The sequence below is a fragment of the Echinops telfairi genome, unplaced genomic scaffold (genome assembly GCF_000313985.2).
Source record: "Echinops telfairi isolate 266 unplaced genomic scaffold, ASM31398v2 ScPeMD7_7407;HRSCAF=8445, whole genome shotgun sequence".
NCBI classification, from domain to species: domain Eukaryota; kingdom Metazoa; phylum Chordata; class Mammalia; order Afrosoricida; family Tenrecidae; genus Echinops; species Echinops telfairi.
This window is the reverse complement of record NW_022111307.1, coordinates 8,193,124-8,209,022: the sequence shown is the minus strand read 5'-3', so window position 1 is coordinate 8,209,022 and position 15,899 is coordinate 8,193,124. Positions and strand designations below refer to the sequence as shown.

Below are 15,899 nucleotides of genomic sequence, written 5' to 3'. Positions count from 1 at the left end.
GGCTGGAGCACCGCTGCGCCGCCGCCTTCGGCGAGTGGGAGCTGGCGGCGGCCAAGGCGGACGGCTGGCTGCGGGCCCAGCACCTGCCCGACGGCCTGGACGTGGCGGCGCTCAAGGCGGCGGCCCGGGGGCTCTTCCTGCTGCTGCGCCACTGGGACCAGAACCTACAGCTGCACCTGCTGTGCTACAGCCCATCCAACGTGTGAGGGCCACCCCGCGGACTCCCGACAGACACTGCCACCCGGCTGGCTTCCGGGCTCTGGGAAGGGGTGGGGGTGGGGGGTGGCCGCCGCTGTGGCCCAGCACGAACTGCTTCTCCTCCCTTCCCAGACTCTCCCCAGCCCACAAAGTGCCTGCCTGTGCTCTCTCCTGCTCCTCCCATCCAGTGTATTACACACACACACACACACACACACACACACACACAATCTGCTCCAGCAGGGCAGCAAGGGGAGAGAGCCACAGCCCCAGATCCTATGCAATAAAGTGCCTCTCTAGACAGCCGACAGACGGAGCTCTCTATCTGGCCTGGTGCACACCGCTAGGCCGAGGTGGGGGGCCGCCACCAGCTGCCCATCCCTTGGGTAGGCTGCACAGAGGTGGCCGTGCAAGATTTATTGGAAGGGCAGAGTCCGTCTCCCCAGGGTCTTCAGTGGTCGAGGGCACAGGGTGGGCTTCAGTGGGCTTTCTTGCTGTGCTGCGTGCTCTCGGGGAAGGGCTGAGGCCCCAGCCAGAGCTGCAGCAGGATGACGGCGTGGCACATGTGCAGGGCTGCTGAGCTGCAGGACGTGGATGGGTACGTGTTCCACGAGAGCTCGATGAGCCCCAGCACCAGCAGCCTTGGGGAGAGAAGCAGGCACCGGCTGCTGCCCAGTTCTGGAGTCTGCAGTCCTTTGGTTCCTCGAACCCTGGGCACATCCCTCCCCCAAGTCCAAGCCCCCTAGCCCTTCCCACTCCCCAGGGTGGTCAAGCTGTACCTGAATAGGTGTGTGAGCCAGCGAGCAGGCATGGCCCACAGGAGGTAGGGCAGTGTGTGGAAGTACCAGACGTAGAACTGGTAGTGGAGGGAGCGGCTGAAGCAGATGCCAATAAAATTGGAGGTGAAGAGAGTGGAAACGATCTGTAGGTGGTGGTCAAGGCCAAGGGCAGGAGCAGAGGACAAGATGGGAGGGGGACTGTTCCAGAGCAGAAAGGCAGAAGTTCTGGGGAGAGCCCCCGGGCTCTGCCCTCCTTATTTGCATGCCTTTAGGCAAGTTTCCTAACCTCTGGTCCAGCTCCTGAATCTAATGAGATAGTAAAACCAGGGGTCGTTCTGGCTGTGTGACCTTGGCCAGTTATTTAAGCTCTAACGACTTCATTTTGCCATCTATAAGGTGAAAATAAGGATGCTCTCCTCATCTCAGAGTTTGAAATGTTCGAGTGTATATGCGATAGAGTTCATCACTCCGGCATGAAGAGATATGGAAGCCTGATACATGCTACAACTGGATGAGCCCTGACCACATGATTTCAGCTGAGTGGAAGAATCAGTCACACAATGGCAGAGTGAACTCTTGGATAAACAAGTGCATAGAGAACGGAGCTCATCAGTGGTTACTGGGGCGGACAGGCGGGCCGGAGAAAGGCCTCGCTCCTGAAAGGACCCGGAGCTGCTGCTACGGGTGATGATGTGGCTTGGGAACAGATAGAGCAGAGGGGGAACAACACGATGAACATAATGTCCATGTGGAGATGGTTGAAATGTCCTGTGTTTTGATATCTATTTATTTACCACACTGTTAATTTTTTGTTTGTTTAAAATTATATGATGTGCATCTCTCAGGATAGAACATAGGAGAGAATGAGCACCCAGTAATGGTAGCTGTTAGTGGTCCCTAGTGGTAGCTTAAGACACACTGGTGGCATAATGGTACAGAGTTGGGCTATAATCAACAAGGTCTGCAGTTCGAAACCACCAGCCATCCTGAGGGAGAAAGATGGAGTTTTCTGCCCCTGTCAACAATTAGTCTTGGAACTCTGAGGGCCAGTTCTACCCTGTGCTATAGGGTTGCGATGAGTCAGTCAATTCGGTTTGATGGTTTGGGTAGCTTATTAGTCTGTGGGATCTTTAGGAGTAAGAATAAAATATGGGACGCACTCAGCAGTGCTTGCTGCAGAGCGGGTGCTCTATGGATACGGCTGGAGCTATTAACAGGACCTCTGCCCAGGGTCTGGGCTGTCTGGGCTGCACTCACCAGGGCCCAGTCTTTGCACCCGGAGAGGCAAAGCTTACCTTCCCACGATGCAAAGGATATGATTGGAAGTGAGGGGTTGGGGAGGGACCTTCCTTTTGGAGGGGTCCTTCAGCAGCGACAGGATACTTTCCCCGGTCCTGAGGAGAAGCCATTTAGACAGTTAGCAAGCCCCTCTGGTGGACTCAGCCCCAGGGGCTCCACATCTCCACTAAACAGCCCCTTTTCTCCTTCTCAAATCTGCCCAAAGCCCTGCCCGCTTCTTACCTGTGCCACCTGCAGAGGGCAAAGAGCAGGAGCAGGAGGAGGTGCGCAGCCAGCAGGACCAAGTGGAAGGCTCGGTGCAGGAAGAGGGGCTCGGGAAGGAAGCGCCAATTTACTGTCCAACGGAAGAGAAACTGGCGGCCGAGGTCAAAGGAACGGGACAAGTAGCCAACGGGGTTTTCCAACAGGAAGGGCAGCCCCAGGATCACCTGAGGGGGAGGGTGGGGTCAGCGGAGTTGTCCAGGCAAAGCTGGCCCCAATCTCTGAGGGAAGTAGGGTCCAGGCTGCAGAGGCTCTCTACTCCCCACCAGGAATGGCAAGAAAGCCAACACTGCCCCACCACCCCTGCCCAAGGCCAGAGCTTGGGTCCAGAGAAGCTGAGGAGGCAGGTAAAAAGCATGCTTTACATGTGGCTTCGAGTCATAACTGGACGGAACGAGAATGGCCCTCAGAGACCTCTAGCTCAACGTCCTCCTTTTATAGCCAAGGAAACCGATCAGCCCCAAACCCCTGTCTCAGGGATGGGGGAAGGAGGCCGTTTGAAAGGGCACAGGACCAAGTGGGAGTACCTGAAGGGCAGCACACAGGCTCAGCTTGGGTAGGGCCCCACGGAGGCCAAACTGCGTGAGGAGAAGGAACAGAAGGCCGGGAGCAAAGAGCAGCACGTTCATCTTCACGGAGACAGCGAGGCTGGAAAGGGCCAAGGAGAGGAGGCAGGAAGGTCAGTTCCAGGCTCTGCACCCAACCCAGAGATGCCCTGTCCCCACAGCAACCACCTCCACCCTCCGCAAATTCCAGGGTGGGGCCGACATTCAGAACTGCTTGGGATCAGGGAAGAGAAGGGGGCAGGGGCATCCGATATCTGGTTTCTGTATTCAGCACTTAGTACATGCAAGGCCATAGCCAACAGAGGAGGCCATCTGGAGGTCAGGGAGAGGTACCAGTGTGAGCATTACAGGGTGGCTTTCGATAGATCCCGACTGACCAATATTGGCCATTCCCTTCCCCTGTGTGCTGCAGAGCACTGGGGGGAGAGATGGCAATACACAGACAAGAGGGGGCCAGAAGGCAGGGACTGTGACCTGAAACAGCAGCAGCCCCAGCCCCAGCGCTGGGCCAGCAGGAGGTTGATGCTGAGAAAGAGCAGCGCCATAGCCACAGGGTCATTGAACAGCCTCAGCACAAATATGGAGTGCACACGGTACGAGGCGCAGCACATGAAGAAAAACACGAAGGGAGGAACCTGGGGGTAGGCACAAAGGGACCGTCAGTTCCCTGGGCCTGAGCCTCCCACTCCCCAGTGGGCCCCCTGGACCCTGGTGGGATGGACTCACTTTGCAGGTCTGGTGGTAGATCCAGAAGACAAGCAGCAGGGTGGCCAGGTAGAGCACAGCGAAGATGTGCTGGGCCACATGGATGTCCGTGCCCCGGTCAGTAGCATGGTACAGCCCCATGAAGATGTACACAAAGCCAGCCGGGTACCTAGAAGGGGAGAGTGAATAGGAGCCGAGGTCGAGCAATCCCCTCTGCACCACCAGGCCTCTTTCTCCAGGTCCTCTCCAAACGGCCCACCCACACTCACACAAGAGGTCCAGTGTCACCCTGCAGTTGTGTGTAGTCATAGGTACCATTGATGACACCCTCCACCTCAGCCATGTAGGCCTTCCAGTCGATCTCTGTGTCTGGAAATAAGATGGGGGGCCGTCTGGTTACTTCAAACACCAGCAGTTGGGTGTCCCTGTACCTCCAGTCTATCCCGGCAAAATGCTAGCTCACTCTCAGGGCCTCCATCACATCCTCAACCCAGCTCTCTTTGTGGGTTTCCCAACCACACCTCTCTGGGGGACGCACAGGCATCTGGAGCTCAAGATGCCTATAACTGAGCTCATTAAGACCTTTCCTCCCAGCCCTACTCCCCTTCCTGAGACCCACGCAAGGCATCATCATCCACCCAGCTGCCCAGGTCACACACCTGGGTAACATCTTTGATACTTTCTTCTCCCCCATATCTAATTCCCAGGCACCGAGTCCTACTGGTTCCTTATCAAAATACCTCATCTTTCTCTGGCACAGACTCAAAAGATTCAAGGCTAACATGTTAGCTAGAGTCTACAGAGCAATCGCTTAATTAGGGGAAAGGACACAGCAATACGGTCGCACCTTACTCCCCTTTCGCACCACTACAATTTTTCTTATGCCTGTAGTGTAGTCCAATGCTTTTTCTAAAATACAAATCAGATGAAATCTCTCTGCTTCAGACCCTTCAAAAATTCAAGACCAAACTCTTATACCCATTTTTATGGAAGGAACTTAACTTATTTCTGCGACTCATCTCTCACTACCACCCTTACTTGATTCTATATTCCAGCCCTAAGGGAAAAAAAAACAAAAACACAGGCTATCTTTTAACTGGAGGTTTGTTTAAAAAGAATTCCTTCATCTAGAGCAGCCGTTCTCAACCTGTGGGTCGCAACCCCTTTGGGGGTCGAACAACCCTTTCACAGGGGTCGCCGGATTCATAACAGTAACAAAATTACAGTGATGAAGTAGCAACGAAAATAATTTTAGGGTTGGGGGTCACTGCAACATGAGGAACTGTATTAAAGGGTCTCGGCATAGAAAGGTTGAGAACCACTGATCTAGAGCAATCTTCTCCTTTTGCAACCTGCTAGCTCCTGACTTTCAAGGGGGTGGGGGTGCCTCTAGGAAGCTTCCCCCATTCCTCAGGCTTGACTTAAATGCTTCTGCTGCCATAGTGGTTACACGTTGGGTTGTTAACCACAAAGTCAACAGTTCGAAACAACCAGCTGCTCTGCGGAAGAAAGAGGAAGCTTTCTACTCCCTCAGAGTTACCATCTTGGATGCCCACAGGGGCAGTGCTACCCTGTCCTAGAGGGGTGCTCTGAGTCAGAGCAGACTCGATGGCATCGAGACATCCGTTATAGCACTCTTTCCACTGCCAATGGTGAATAAGATGCACTGTAATTGCCTGCTAACTATGTCAAGGACTAGATATCTCATTCACCACTGTATACCTCTAGCACTGTTAAGTATATAAATAAGAGTTGAGTTAATTTCTTATCAAGAAAAGTAGGTGCTTTAATCCGTGTCTCGATTCAACCTGGAAAGAAAGTCACCAATAGACTCAAATGGTCATGAACAGCCAGAGTTGAGAAGGGGCTTTTGAGGCCACAGAATTAAGCGGATGAGAAAGTTGAGATTCAGACGGGGACGTGACTTGCTCAAAGCCACAGAACGGGCAGGAGCAGCAGTACATCCATTTCAACGCGGTCTTCTGATTTTCCAGGCTGTTTTTCCAAGCCCTAACAGAGGGTTCAACGCCAGGACCCGCCCTCGGTTGCGGAGGCAGAATTCAGACAGGGCTTGGTTTCTGTCTAACAGACTTAGGACTGGGGAGAAAGATCCGAGGCTGCAGTCGACGAATGAATGGGTCTGGGACCCAGTTTGGGTGTCCCCTCCCACTCCTGCCCGCCCTCTCCCCCCGGCGCACTCACATGCCACCCTGTGAATGACCCAGAAGGTGATGCCCACCTCCGCTAGGCAGAGGCAGGCGGCCACCAGCAGCGTGTAGCGAGGCTCCACCAGCAGCAGGCGCCGCTCTTGCCAGGCCCGCCGCAGCCATTGCTCGCAGCGACCTGCTGCCCGGGCCGCGGCGCCAGCCCCAGCGCGGCCGCGTTTCCGCAGCCCAGCCGCCATCTTGATGGTGCGCCCGCAGGCGGGTCCGCCATCCAGGAAACCACCGTGGAGCACTTAGGTTCCGCTCGCGGACCAGCCTCTCGCCGCCCGCAGCGCCAACCACCTGAGCGGTCAGTCATATTTGCGCCGTTAGAGTTTCTTTCTTCCACATGGTCCTCCTGACGGGCTGTATGCTCTGTGGGAGCAAGAACCAAGTCTCATTAGCCACTATACACCCAGCTCGTGTAGGGGAGTAAACGTTCGCCCAAACCAAAGCCACGCTGCTCCCCTTCACACTTGGCCTCCCTGGGCCATACACCTCCACGAGGGTCTTTGCTGGAGGGCGAGGCCCGTGCCTGCGTCCCTCTCTTCCTGCCTTAGGAGATCCAGGCGCTCAAGATGGTGTGGGAAGCAGTGAATCTTTCACTAGTTTTCAGCCTTTTAGCAGAAAAAAGCAAACAAAATAAGAAGCAAGGGCAGCGAGTCCGACACCAAGCGTGTGGGCCTCCGGTGAACCAGCCATGTAGAAACCGGATCCTCTCGTTTTCCGAGCCGGAGGATTCTTCCCAGAGCGCGTCCTAAAGGCCGGAAGTTCCACGTGTTTGTGTTGAGCAACTGCAGGTGGTTGGGGGTGGGGGGAGAGGGGTGGGGAGGTGGAAGACCGAGGCCCCGCCCCCAAGCGCTGACATCTTGATTGGCTACTTTGGAGCGCTAAGCCCCGCCCAAGGGCGTGGCCAGCTTCTCGGCTGGCCTTGTCGGCCCCGCCACTGGCAGCATGGCTTCTTCCGCGGCGCCGCCGTCCCTGCCCGAGTTACCGGAACAGAACGGCGGGTACTGCGAGGTCCAGTACTGGGATCAGCGCTACCAGGATGCTGCCGACTGCGCTCCCTACGAGTGGTTCGGAGACTTTTCCTCCTTCCGCGCCATTGTGGAGCCGGAGCTGCGGCCAGAGGATAGGATCCTCGTGCTAGGTGGGTAGTTCCCCAGTGGAGCAGGCTGGAGCAAGCCCCTCCACACCCCACGCCTGGCCCGGGCCTCCTTCCTTCAGTGGGTCCCAGCCCAACCAAGATCCGGCACCTGCACTTGGTCGGATTTAGCCGGGACCAACAGGAACCAAGAGATTCCCAATCCCGGGCGCCGTGGAGAAACCCAGGATCTCAGTGTGTGCCGCCGGACTTTGTTCTGGACCTCCGGGAGGCAGCCTTGAGCGCTGGAGAGCTTGGGGGACCTGGTTCAAGTCCCAACGCTAGGTGGCTGTGTGACAGGACGTGTGCACCTGTTCTCGGCGTCCGAGAAATGGCACTGTGAGCTCCAGTAAGGCACACACCTCTAGCACAAAACCCAGAGGATATGTGTGTGTGTGTCCACGGGAACCAAGTGCCATTGGCACTTAGCGATGTCTAGCATCTCAGCATCTTCTGGACCTGTCACTTGGTCCCACGTCCCCTGTGCTGAGGGGGCTGAGCAGCGCCTCCTGTGACCAGGGGGGACATTGCAACCGAGATCGGTGCCATCCATTACTCAGAAGAGAGCGGGCAGCGATGCGAGTTGTGTCTCAGCCACGCTCTCGCGGTGCTCTCCCACTGCCAACCTTCTCACTGCCGTGGAGTCGGTGCCGACTCCACAGGGCAGGGTAGAACTGCCCCCGCGGGTTTCCGAGACTGGAACTCCTAGTAGGAGTAGAAAGCCCGTCTTTCTCCTGCGACGCAGCTGGTCGTCTTGAATTACTGACCTTGTGGTTAGCAGCCCAATGCTACCCACTACACCACCAGGGCTTCTATTGCCAACCTTAGAGGCTCTAAACTCACTCCACCCAAACTCACTGCCATTGAGCCCATTCTGCCTCAGAGTGACCCTATAGGACAGAAGAAAGGCCCCGAGGGTTTCTGAGCTTGCCAATTTTTATAGGAGTAGAAAGCCTCATCTTTCTCCCACGGAGTAGGCTGGTGTTTTTTGCAGCGGCATAACCCACTATGCCACCAGGGCTCTCAAAAAAACTCTGCCAACAAGTCAGTGCCAACTCATAGTAAGTAAGCAACAGGTTTCCTTCCTTTTTTTTTGAAAATAGACAGCTGACTTCGTGGCTTAGGCGTGGCAAGAACAGCATTTCAAGCCCCCCAGCTACTGAGGGGAAAGGAGGCAGAGATGAGGCTCTTTGCTCCAGGAAAGATTTATCATCTCAAAACCCTGTATAGGGAGGGTGGTAAGAGTCAGAATTGACTGCCTGACTGTGGCTATATATATATTTCATAAATATAAAAAATTTTAAAAAAGAAAAATAGCTACACCACAGTGCATGTAAAGGATAATCTGTATAACCTACTCAATTTGGAAAATAGAATATTCCTGGTATTAGAAAAAAAAGTTAATCTAGTTAACCTAATAGTTGAGAACTTGGACTATGGAGGGAGTTAATTTTGTTGGAATCTTGGTTCTGTTTATATACTAGCTGTGTAAACCTGAACAAAATACTTAATTTTCTCTGCCTCTTTTTTTCCCCCAGCCATAAAGAGATGAGGATTCATGAGTTTAAGATGATTGCATGAGAATGAGAGGCCTGGAACAATGCCAGGCAAATAAAGGTTAGTTTCAGCCTGAAGAGTGATAGATGTAGACAGTTAGAAGCAATTACACAAACAGTGGACACAGAGCAGCAACAGGAACACAAGGGGACCTGGCCGAGCACTGAGCGTCCACTACAGTTATGCGTATGTGGTACGTGGTAGAGTGGGGGTGCCTTCTGACGCCAGCGCGTGTTCCTCTCCTGTGGAACCTCAAAGAGGGGGTGTAGACAACATCTAGAACTCTGTTGAAAGTGGTAACATGATCACATTGTGAATAAGAGCCAGTTGGTCATGTTGCTATAACTGAAGGTGTAGCGTGACCCCTGCAGGTGAGCGGGCCTCTTGAAAATGAGTGGCAGTTGAGCCTAGTGGTTTGAGAACTCGGGCTCTAAAGTTAGACAGACCTGCCTGGGCTAGATCCAAATTCTGTGGCTACCAATGATGCTGACTTGGGGAAAGTTCTTCTACTTTGGGCTGACTCAGTTTCCCAACCTAGACAATGGGAATGGTAATAATAATACTAGATGGATAATAATATATCAGGGCCAGTGAAAAAAAGGAAGACAATCAATGCAATGGATTGACCCAGGGGTTTCAATGCTAGGCTGCCATATAGCAATGATGGTGAAGGTGGCCCCAGTGTGTCCTTCTGTTGGATGCTGAGTCACTGAATCAGAGCTGACTCAACCGCACCCAGCCACAACTACGAACATAAACTGCGGTGGTTCTTATACAAACTTAGTGTAGAATCTCGTGTTCAATGACTGTTATTATGGAAAATGGCAGTTTATCCAGAGAACAGAATGCCCTTCCCAAGGAGGGTGTGTCTGCTCCCTATGGCTGGAATATCCTCACGGCAAGTGAATGGATCTGGCTGTCACCACTTTATCATCATTGCATTTCTATTTTTCCTCCTTGCTTGGTGCTCCATGCTCCTTAGGAATCCTCTCATCATGATACAACTTCTCGCTTAGACTTCCTATCAGGAGGCCTGGTGGCACGGGGGTTTAGCGTTGGGCTGCCGACCACAAGGCCAGCAGCTCAGACCTACCAGCTGTTCCACTGTAGAACGATGAGGCTGTCCGATCCTGTCAAGATCTATAGTCTCAGAGTTCCTCTAGGGTCACTATGAGGCAAAATCAACTTGATGGTTATGGGTATAAGGAGAACAGGGATTGAACGGGAGGAGTCAATGGCCCAGACCCCATAAGGGTTAGTTTTCTGTCATAAGTGAATAAATTGGCAACATGGCTTATCCCACAGTCTTGGTTAGCATCCATATACCTTTAGGCCCCATGTGATGGCTTCTTGGATCTGGACTGATTCTTCGGGGCTCTGATGCCCTAAGTCCCTCTCTTAGTTGCTAGCCCCAAGTCACTGAGGCAGCAGGGTCAGAAGTTGCTGATTGGTGAGCATGGTGACCATGTGGTCTGCCTTTGTTCCCCTTCCTTTTTGGTTAAGGCCTTTTGGAAGATACCCTCCTCTACCAAGGGGATTTGGACTGGTCTAAAATCAAGCAGGCTTCTGAGAGCAGGTCAGGTGTGGGGGTGGTGGGTAGGTTGCCAGTCAGGGAACACACTGGAAGTTCCGCCTGTCTGGGTCAGTTTTCTGGACAGCCAGCCCAGTGAGGCTATGGTGGCTCCAACATTTAGAAGCATATGTTGCCTTTTCCCGGGGTCTGAGGAACATGAGAGGGGGCACTGAAGAGTGGCCAGCTGCCCCTGCATGCCCTGTCCGGGTGATAAACTCTGCTAGATTAGGATTATCCCAGCAACTGATCCTGATCCTCTTAGACAGACAAATGGGGATTAAAGGCAACCTAATCCCAGGAGCTGGGATTCCCCCATGAACCTGCCAAGAGCCATTATCTAGACCCAGTCTCAGGCTCCCAGGAGGACCTGGGAGAAGCCAAAAGATCTTCTAAGATCAAATCCATTGGGCTGTGGATCCACATCTACTCCTCAACCTCCACATTTTCTATAACTTGACCCTGCCCTCATTGGATCTGCTCTCTTGGCACTTAATTCCAGAGCACGATTCTTTGGTTGCTTGGTTGTCGACGGCTTTGAAACCTTTGAGCAATCTACCTTCAGTGGGGTGTGGGCCCTACTATGTGCTGTCGAAGCCACGTGCCAATTAACTGCCTGCTACAGGTCCTCTCCTCCCACCAGAGCATAAGTCCTTGAGGGCAAGGACTCTTGTTCATCATGCAAGTCTGTGAGGGTACGCAATTCACTTGACCCAAATCACTTGGTTTTCATTTTTGATTCCTGGGGGGAACCTTAAACTCTTGGAATTTTCCCCGTGATCGGGTTTATATTAATAAAATGACGTGAATCTTGGGTTAGGGCTGGCCATGCTGGAAAGACCCACTGGGTTATCTCAGGGAAGAGGGCTAGAGGTTGACTCCAGCCACGAATTTAAGCAATCATACCTACGTACTGAATGTCCCAAGGACAAGTCTGGACACTGAAGCTGTGGACCTTCCCGGTTGGTGAGAGACATCCAAGCTTGGGAGAGTGACACATCTCTTGGAACAGGGAAGCTCCACATTGCGGATCTTCTCAGACGTCACTCGACATGTTTACTTTTTATCCCTTTTGCTGTAATAAAACTAATCAAAGTATAACACCATTCTAAATTTTGTCAGTCATTTTTGCAAATTATTTAACCCAAGGAAACCCTACATTTGTAAACAGTAGGTCATAAGTAAAGAAGTTTTAGGGCCCCTACCGCCCAAAACCAAACAAACTTACAATTGATGTCCTGAGTAGTAGGAACCCTGGAATTTCTAGCCAGTGGCTCTCATAAGTGAAGGTATTGTGGGAACCCCCAAGCTTGAGGCTGGTACCTGAAGTCCTAGGCAGACTTGGGTGTGGATGACTGTCCCCTGTAACTTGAGATCTGAGCTTGCTCAGACGAACTACGTGTGCAATTGGTGTCCAGAGGCCATTGAGAGAGAGTGTCAAGAGAAGACAGTCATACACAGACTTTATTGGACCCCAGTATGCAGTACTTAATAGAAGGGACCCGGTCCCTCTGTGTGTCCTCACTTAGCTTTCCCATCACTTGTTAATTCCGCCTTCTATCTCCAGAGGGCCCCCGAGAGTTAAGCGCTAGGTTAGTCTAATAACAACGTTCCCATTATCCTAATGGTAATATTCAAGGAGTACTGCCTTCGGCATTGGGCTGTTAACTGCAAGGTTGGCGATTCAAACCCACTAGTAGCACCTCCCCAGAGAGGTGAGGCTGCCTGCCCACGTCTTGGGCACTCTATTTGAGCTCGCTATGAGTTGGAATCAGCTGGATGGAGGGGGGGGGGGGTATTTGGTTTGGTTTCTTGGTTTGGGGTTGGTGGCACCCCTGAGTCGAGAACATCTCCGGGCACAATAGTGAAGTGCTCAGCCACTAACCAAAAGGTCGTCGGTTCGAACGCACCAGCCACTCTGCAGGAGAAAAGCCCGATGGCCTGTCCCAATGCCAAGGACAGCCTCAGAAACCGCCGGCATCGACTCCTGGGCACACCACCATGACACCACCAGAGTCATCTTAGTTCTATCCTAATATATTTTTTTAATAAATCGTTTTATTGGGGGCTCTGACAGCTCTTATTGTTCTAATGACACCGATCTTTGCCCCATTCTTAGTTTGAGGACACTGTGGCTCAAAGTGTTGAACGGCTGGTCATGACCAAGTGGCTAGGACTATTAGAGCCCAGCTCTTCGGATGACTCAAGTTCAGAGCCTCGTCAGCTGCACTCCAGCTGTTTGAGCTCTTCAGTTCAGCGCACCTTGTCCTGCATGTGAGCAAAGTAGTATCTTCATCTGTATAGGAAACCAAGTGCCTGGCATTCCGACGATCTGTCCTAGTCCACAGCTGGCGGTGGTAGAGCCAGGATCTTAACCCATGCCTCTGTGCTCCAAGGCTCAAGGCTCACGCTCTTCCCTGTATCCCTTGGCTTCACCCTCAGCACGGCCAACAGCGGGTGAATAAAGGGAAGCTGAAAACCAGTACTAACGTAAACCTTTTGCCACCCACTCCCTCTCACCCCCAGGCTGTGGGAACAGTGCCCTGAGCTACGAGCTGTACCTCGGGGGCTTCCCTGATGTGACCAGTGTGGACTACTCGTCTGTAGTGGTGGCCGCCATGAGGGTTCGCTATGCCCACGTGCCCTCGCTGCGCTGGGAGACGATGGATGTACGGGCTCTGGGCTTTCCCAGTGGCTCCTTCAACGTGGTGCTGGAGAAGGGCGTGCTGGATGCCTTGCTGGCTGGGGAGCGGGACCCCTGGACTGTGTCCCCTGAAGCTGCCCACACTGTGGACCAGGTGCTGAGTGAGGTGAGGGAGCAACAAGGAATGACAGACTGACACATGGGAATGAAGGGTTAAGGTGTCAGGACATTGGAAGAACTCAGAAGCCAAAAAGGGGGCATGGTCCAGACCAAGTGGTGGACCCCTCTCAGGAATATAGAATGTCCTGAAGGAAGGAGAGGGTTAATCTGGGTCGGGATTGGAGAGGACTTGAAGGGCTAGGCTCACACTGGCTGATGATTGGCTCCTGGGTTGCTGTAGGGATGAGGTAGCAGCCAGGTACTAGACAGATGACACAAACTAGGAGGATGAGCATTTGCTGGAAAGCAGTGCTCCCTGAACCCCAGTCACAAATGTGCTCCTAGATGCCTAGAATAGAGACTCCACGAATGGACAGGGGACGGGCAGGGCTCAGTCCATTCCCATGGGGAGCCCAGAGCTACCTAGATACAGGACAGTACCCCAAGTTTGCCTCAGTGAGCACCTGGGCAGATACTGACCTTTGAGAACCTGGAGGGGGTCTCTTCACTGAGGGCGTCTTTGTTTCCCTTGCAGGTGAGCCGAGTGCTGGTTCCTGGGGGCCGGTTCATCTCCCTGACCTCTGCGGCTCCCCACTTTCGGAGTAGGCACTATGCCCAAACTGGTTATGGCTGGTCCCTGAGGCACGCAACCTACGGCAGCGGTTTCCACTTCCACCTCTACTTTATGCACAAGGGTGGGGAGCTAAGTGTGGCTCAGATGGCCCTGGGAGCCAAGCTCCTCGCACCCACTAGCCCTGCAACCTCACCCTGCTTCCTGCAGGACTCAGCTCATGAGGACTTCCTCAGTGCCATTCAGCTGTGAGCCCTGAGCCATCATGCTCCCACCCTCGGCCTTCTTGCCCCGGGCTCCTCAGGGAGTGGAACATCCTGACCTCGGGACCTGGGGTAGGGTCCAAGGTGTTCACAGCTCAAGGGCCTCATGCCTAAGAGAAGAGTTACTGCAAGATAGCCCATGTGAACCAATACATCTCAGGTCAGGTTCGATCTCAGATCCCAGGCGCCTGGCTTTCTTCTTGGGCTCCTCGGGGTTCTCACAGGTTCCCCAAAGCCATTCTTTAAACATTTGCACTCAGTGCAAAAATTTGCCCTTACGACAAAGCTTAGCACAGCTCCTCGGCTCACCAGCTCGGAGACCTACGTCCCTGGGGCCAGTTACTCGCCCCATCCGATTGTCATTTCTCCACCAGAGGCTGCAGGCTTTTCATCTAGACAGCTCTGTGCTGTTGTCCTAGAGCCAGCTCTAGTGCGTCTGTTCTGCTTCGGCCTGCTTTGGCAACCCTTTCCAGCCACCGACACGCACCGAATTTCTCAATACCTGTTCCCTCATCCAAAGAGGACTCGGAGTCATTTTTGTTCAGCTCCTGAGCAGACAGAAACAGTTGCCACACACACACATCACACACACAGGGAGGTCTGTGTTTATTCACACACTCCTGATACAGTGAGGGTGGAGGAACATTTACAGAGGACACCCCTGGGTTGAGAACATCTCCGGGGCCATGTGTCATTCAAAGGTGCAGAGCAGTCCCCATTTGGGTATCCAGGGGCAGGACGGACCCAGGGGTCCAAGGTAAAATCAGGTTCTGGGCCCATGGAAGGTGACACCTTGCAGGAAGAGGAGTCTGCCAGAGAGCCGTCGCGGGGTCAGGCCTGGGCAGACTGGCCATGTGGTTGGTTACCATGTTGGGGGCTTGTACCACCCCAGCCTCAACACCCGTCCCACCCGCCAGGCGCGGCTGAGACCGTGGGGGGGGGAGGGCATGAACCATGAGTGGAACCAGTAAACAAAGAATCGGATATAAAAATACAAATGTGCTGAGGAAGTCCCTTAGAAAGAGGCTGAGGATGGGGGTCACGCCAGACAGGGGAAGGGTGAGGAGCGGCCTGGAGGGCTGGGCTCACAGAGGTGGGAAGCTCATGCAAAGACGCAGCCAAACATCCCTGGCCGCGTGCGGTCCGGTCCGACACGCCGGCCAGTCGGTCGCCTTGTTCTGCAGACCCGAGTGGCCGGAGGGGGCGGGGCAGGGGTGCCGTGCGGGAGGGGGCGGGCCAGGGGCTCGGGGCCGCGGGTCTCCGTGTCCGTTCCGGTGTGCAGGGTGGGGCTGCGGCCCGAGGTTCTAAAGTGCATGAGCGCGGCGGCGGCGGGCTCCGGGCCCGCGCGCACCGCAGCTACAGCCGCCGCCGTGGTGCTGAAGCGGACAGCTCCGGAGTGCCTAGCGGCAGCAACACTGACCCAACGCGGCCCCGCAGCCCCCGCCCGCGGGCGCCTGGGCCGGGGAGGGTGTCGCCGGCAGCCGCATCACCGGCCCGCGCTCCTGGCCGCTGCGCGGCTGGGCCCGGAGCCCGCCGCCCGAGCCGGTGCGTCTACACTCCGGACGGTGGCTTCTCCCCCATCCCCTTCAGCACGTCGTCTATCCGGTCATCCTCGATCACCACTGCGCAAGGAGAAAGCGCGTCAGCCGCGTGGCCTCGAGGGGCAGCGGCAACAGTGGGCCCTCCGTCTTCGCACCCCACACGGCTCCTACTGGTGGCCCTGAGCGCCCCTTGGACCCCCACGCCACCGAATGCCCTCCCCACGCCACTTTCCTGCCAACTCAACCCACTGCCAAGCCTGGCCCCTGCAGACCCTCTCCTCTCCCAATGACGGAACGTTCCTCTTCCAAAGGCTCCCGCCATTCAACCTCCCGGTCCAAATCTTTCTGCCGCCTGAACCCTCCTCCGTCTGAGCTCAATAAAACCTTTGGCTCGTGAGACCCCCCTCCCTTCAACCCTCATTTCAAGAGAACGCCCCT

The 15,899-nt window shown here is 54.4% G+C and overlaps 3 protein-coding genes across 4 annotated transcripts in view; 2 read left to right on the top strand and 1 right to left on the bottom strand.

Annotated features, from left to right (window-relative positions):
• VWA5B2 (von Willebrand factor A domain containing 5B2) overlaps positions 1 to 508 on the top strand; it is a 12,264-nt gene extending 11,756 nt beyond the window's left edge. The window contains exon 17 of the mRNA XM_045296413.1: positions 9 to 508. Coding sequence (XP_045152348.1) covers positions 9 to 206 — 198 coding nt within the window. The 3' untranslated portion in view covers positions 207 to 508. The remainder of the gene's footprint in view (positions 1 to 8) is intronic.
• Positions 509 to 600: 92 nt separating this feature from the next.
• ALG3 (ALG3 alpha-1,3- mannosyltransferase) lies at positions 601 to 6,219 on the bottom strand. The gene is made up of 9 exons (XM_004713441.3): positions 6,011 to 6,219; positions 4,078 to 4,177; positions 3,830 to 3,977; positions 3,578 to 3,738; positions 3,065 to 3,185; positions 2,499 to 2,704; positions 2,295 to 2,371; positions 978 to 1,122; positions 601 to 839 (listed from the first exon to the last, which is right to left on the bottom strand). Exons 1-9 carry the CDS (start codon positions 6,210 to 6,212, stop codon positions 677 to 679), a joined length of 1,323 nt encoding a protein of 440 aa, XP_004713498.1. The 5' UTR covers positions 6,213 to 6,219; the 3' UTR covers positions 601 to 676.
• A 747-nt stretch (positions 6,220 to 6,966) lies between these two features.
• LOC101657151 (endothelin-converting enzyme 2) overlaps positions 6,967 to 15,899 on the top strand; it is a 36,998-nt gene continuing 28,065 nt past the window's right edge. Inside the window, exons 1-3 of one of the 2 annotated variants that reach the window (XM_004713440.2) lie at positions 6,967 to 7,162; positions 12,810 to 13,093; positions 13,622 to 14,439. In XM_004713440.2, the coding sequence (XP_004713497.1) occupies positions 6,967 to 7,162; positions 12,810 to 13,093; positions 13,622 to 13,909 (768 nt within the window). In that variant the 3' untranslated portion in view covers positions 13,910 to 14,439. Of the gene's footprint in view, positions 7,163 to 12,809; positions 13,094 to 13,621; positions 14,440 to 15,899 lie in introns of those variants that run through there. The other variant, XM_030887353.2, reaches the window with a different exon arrangement.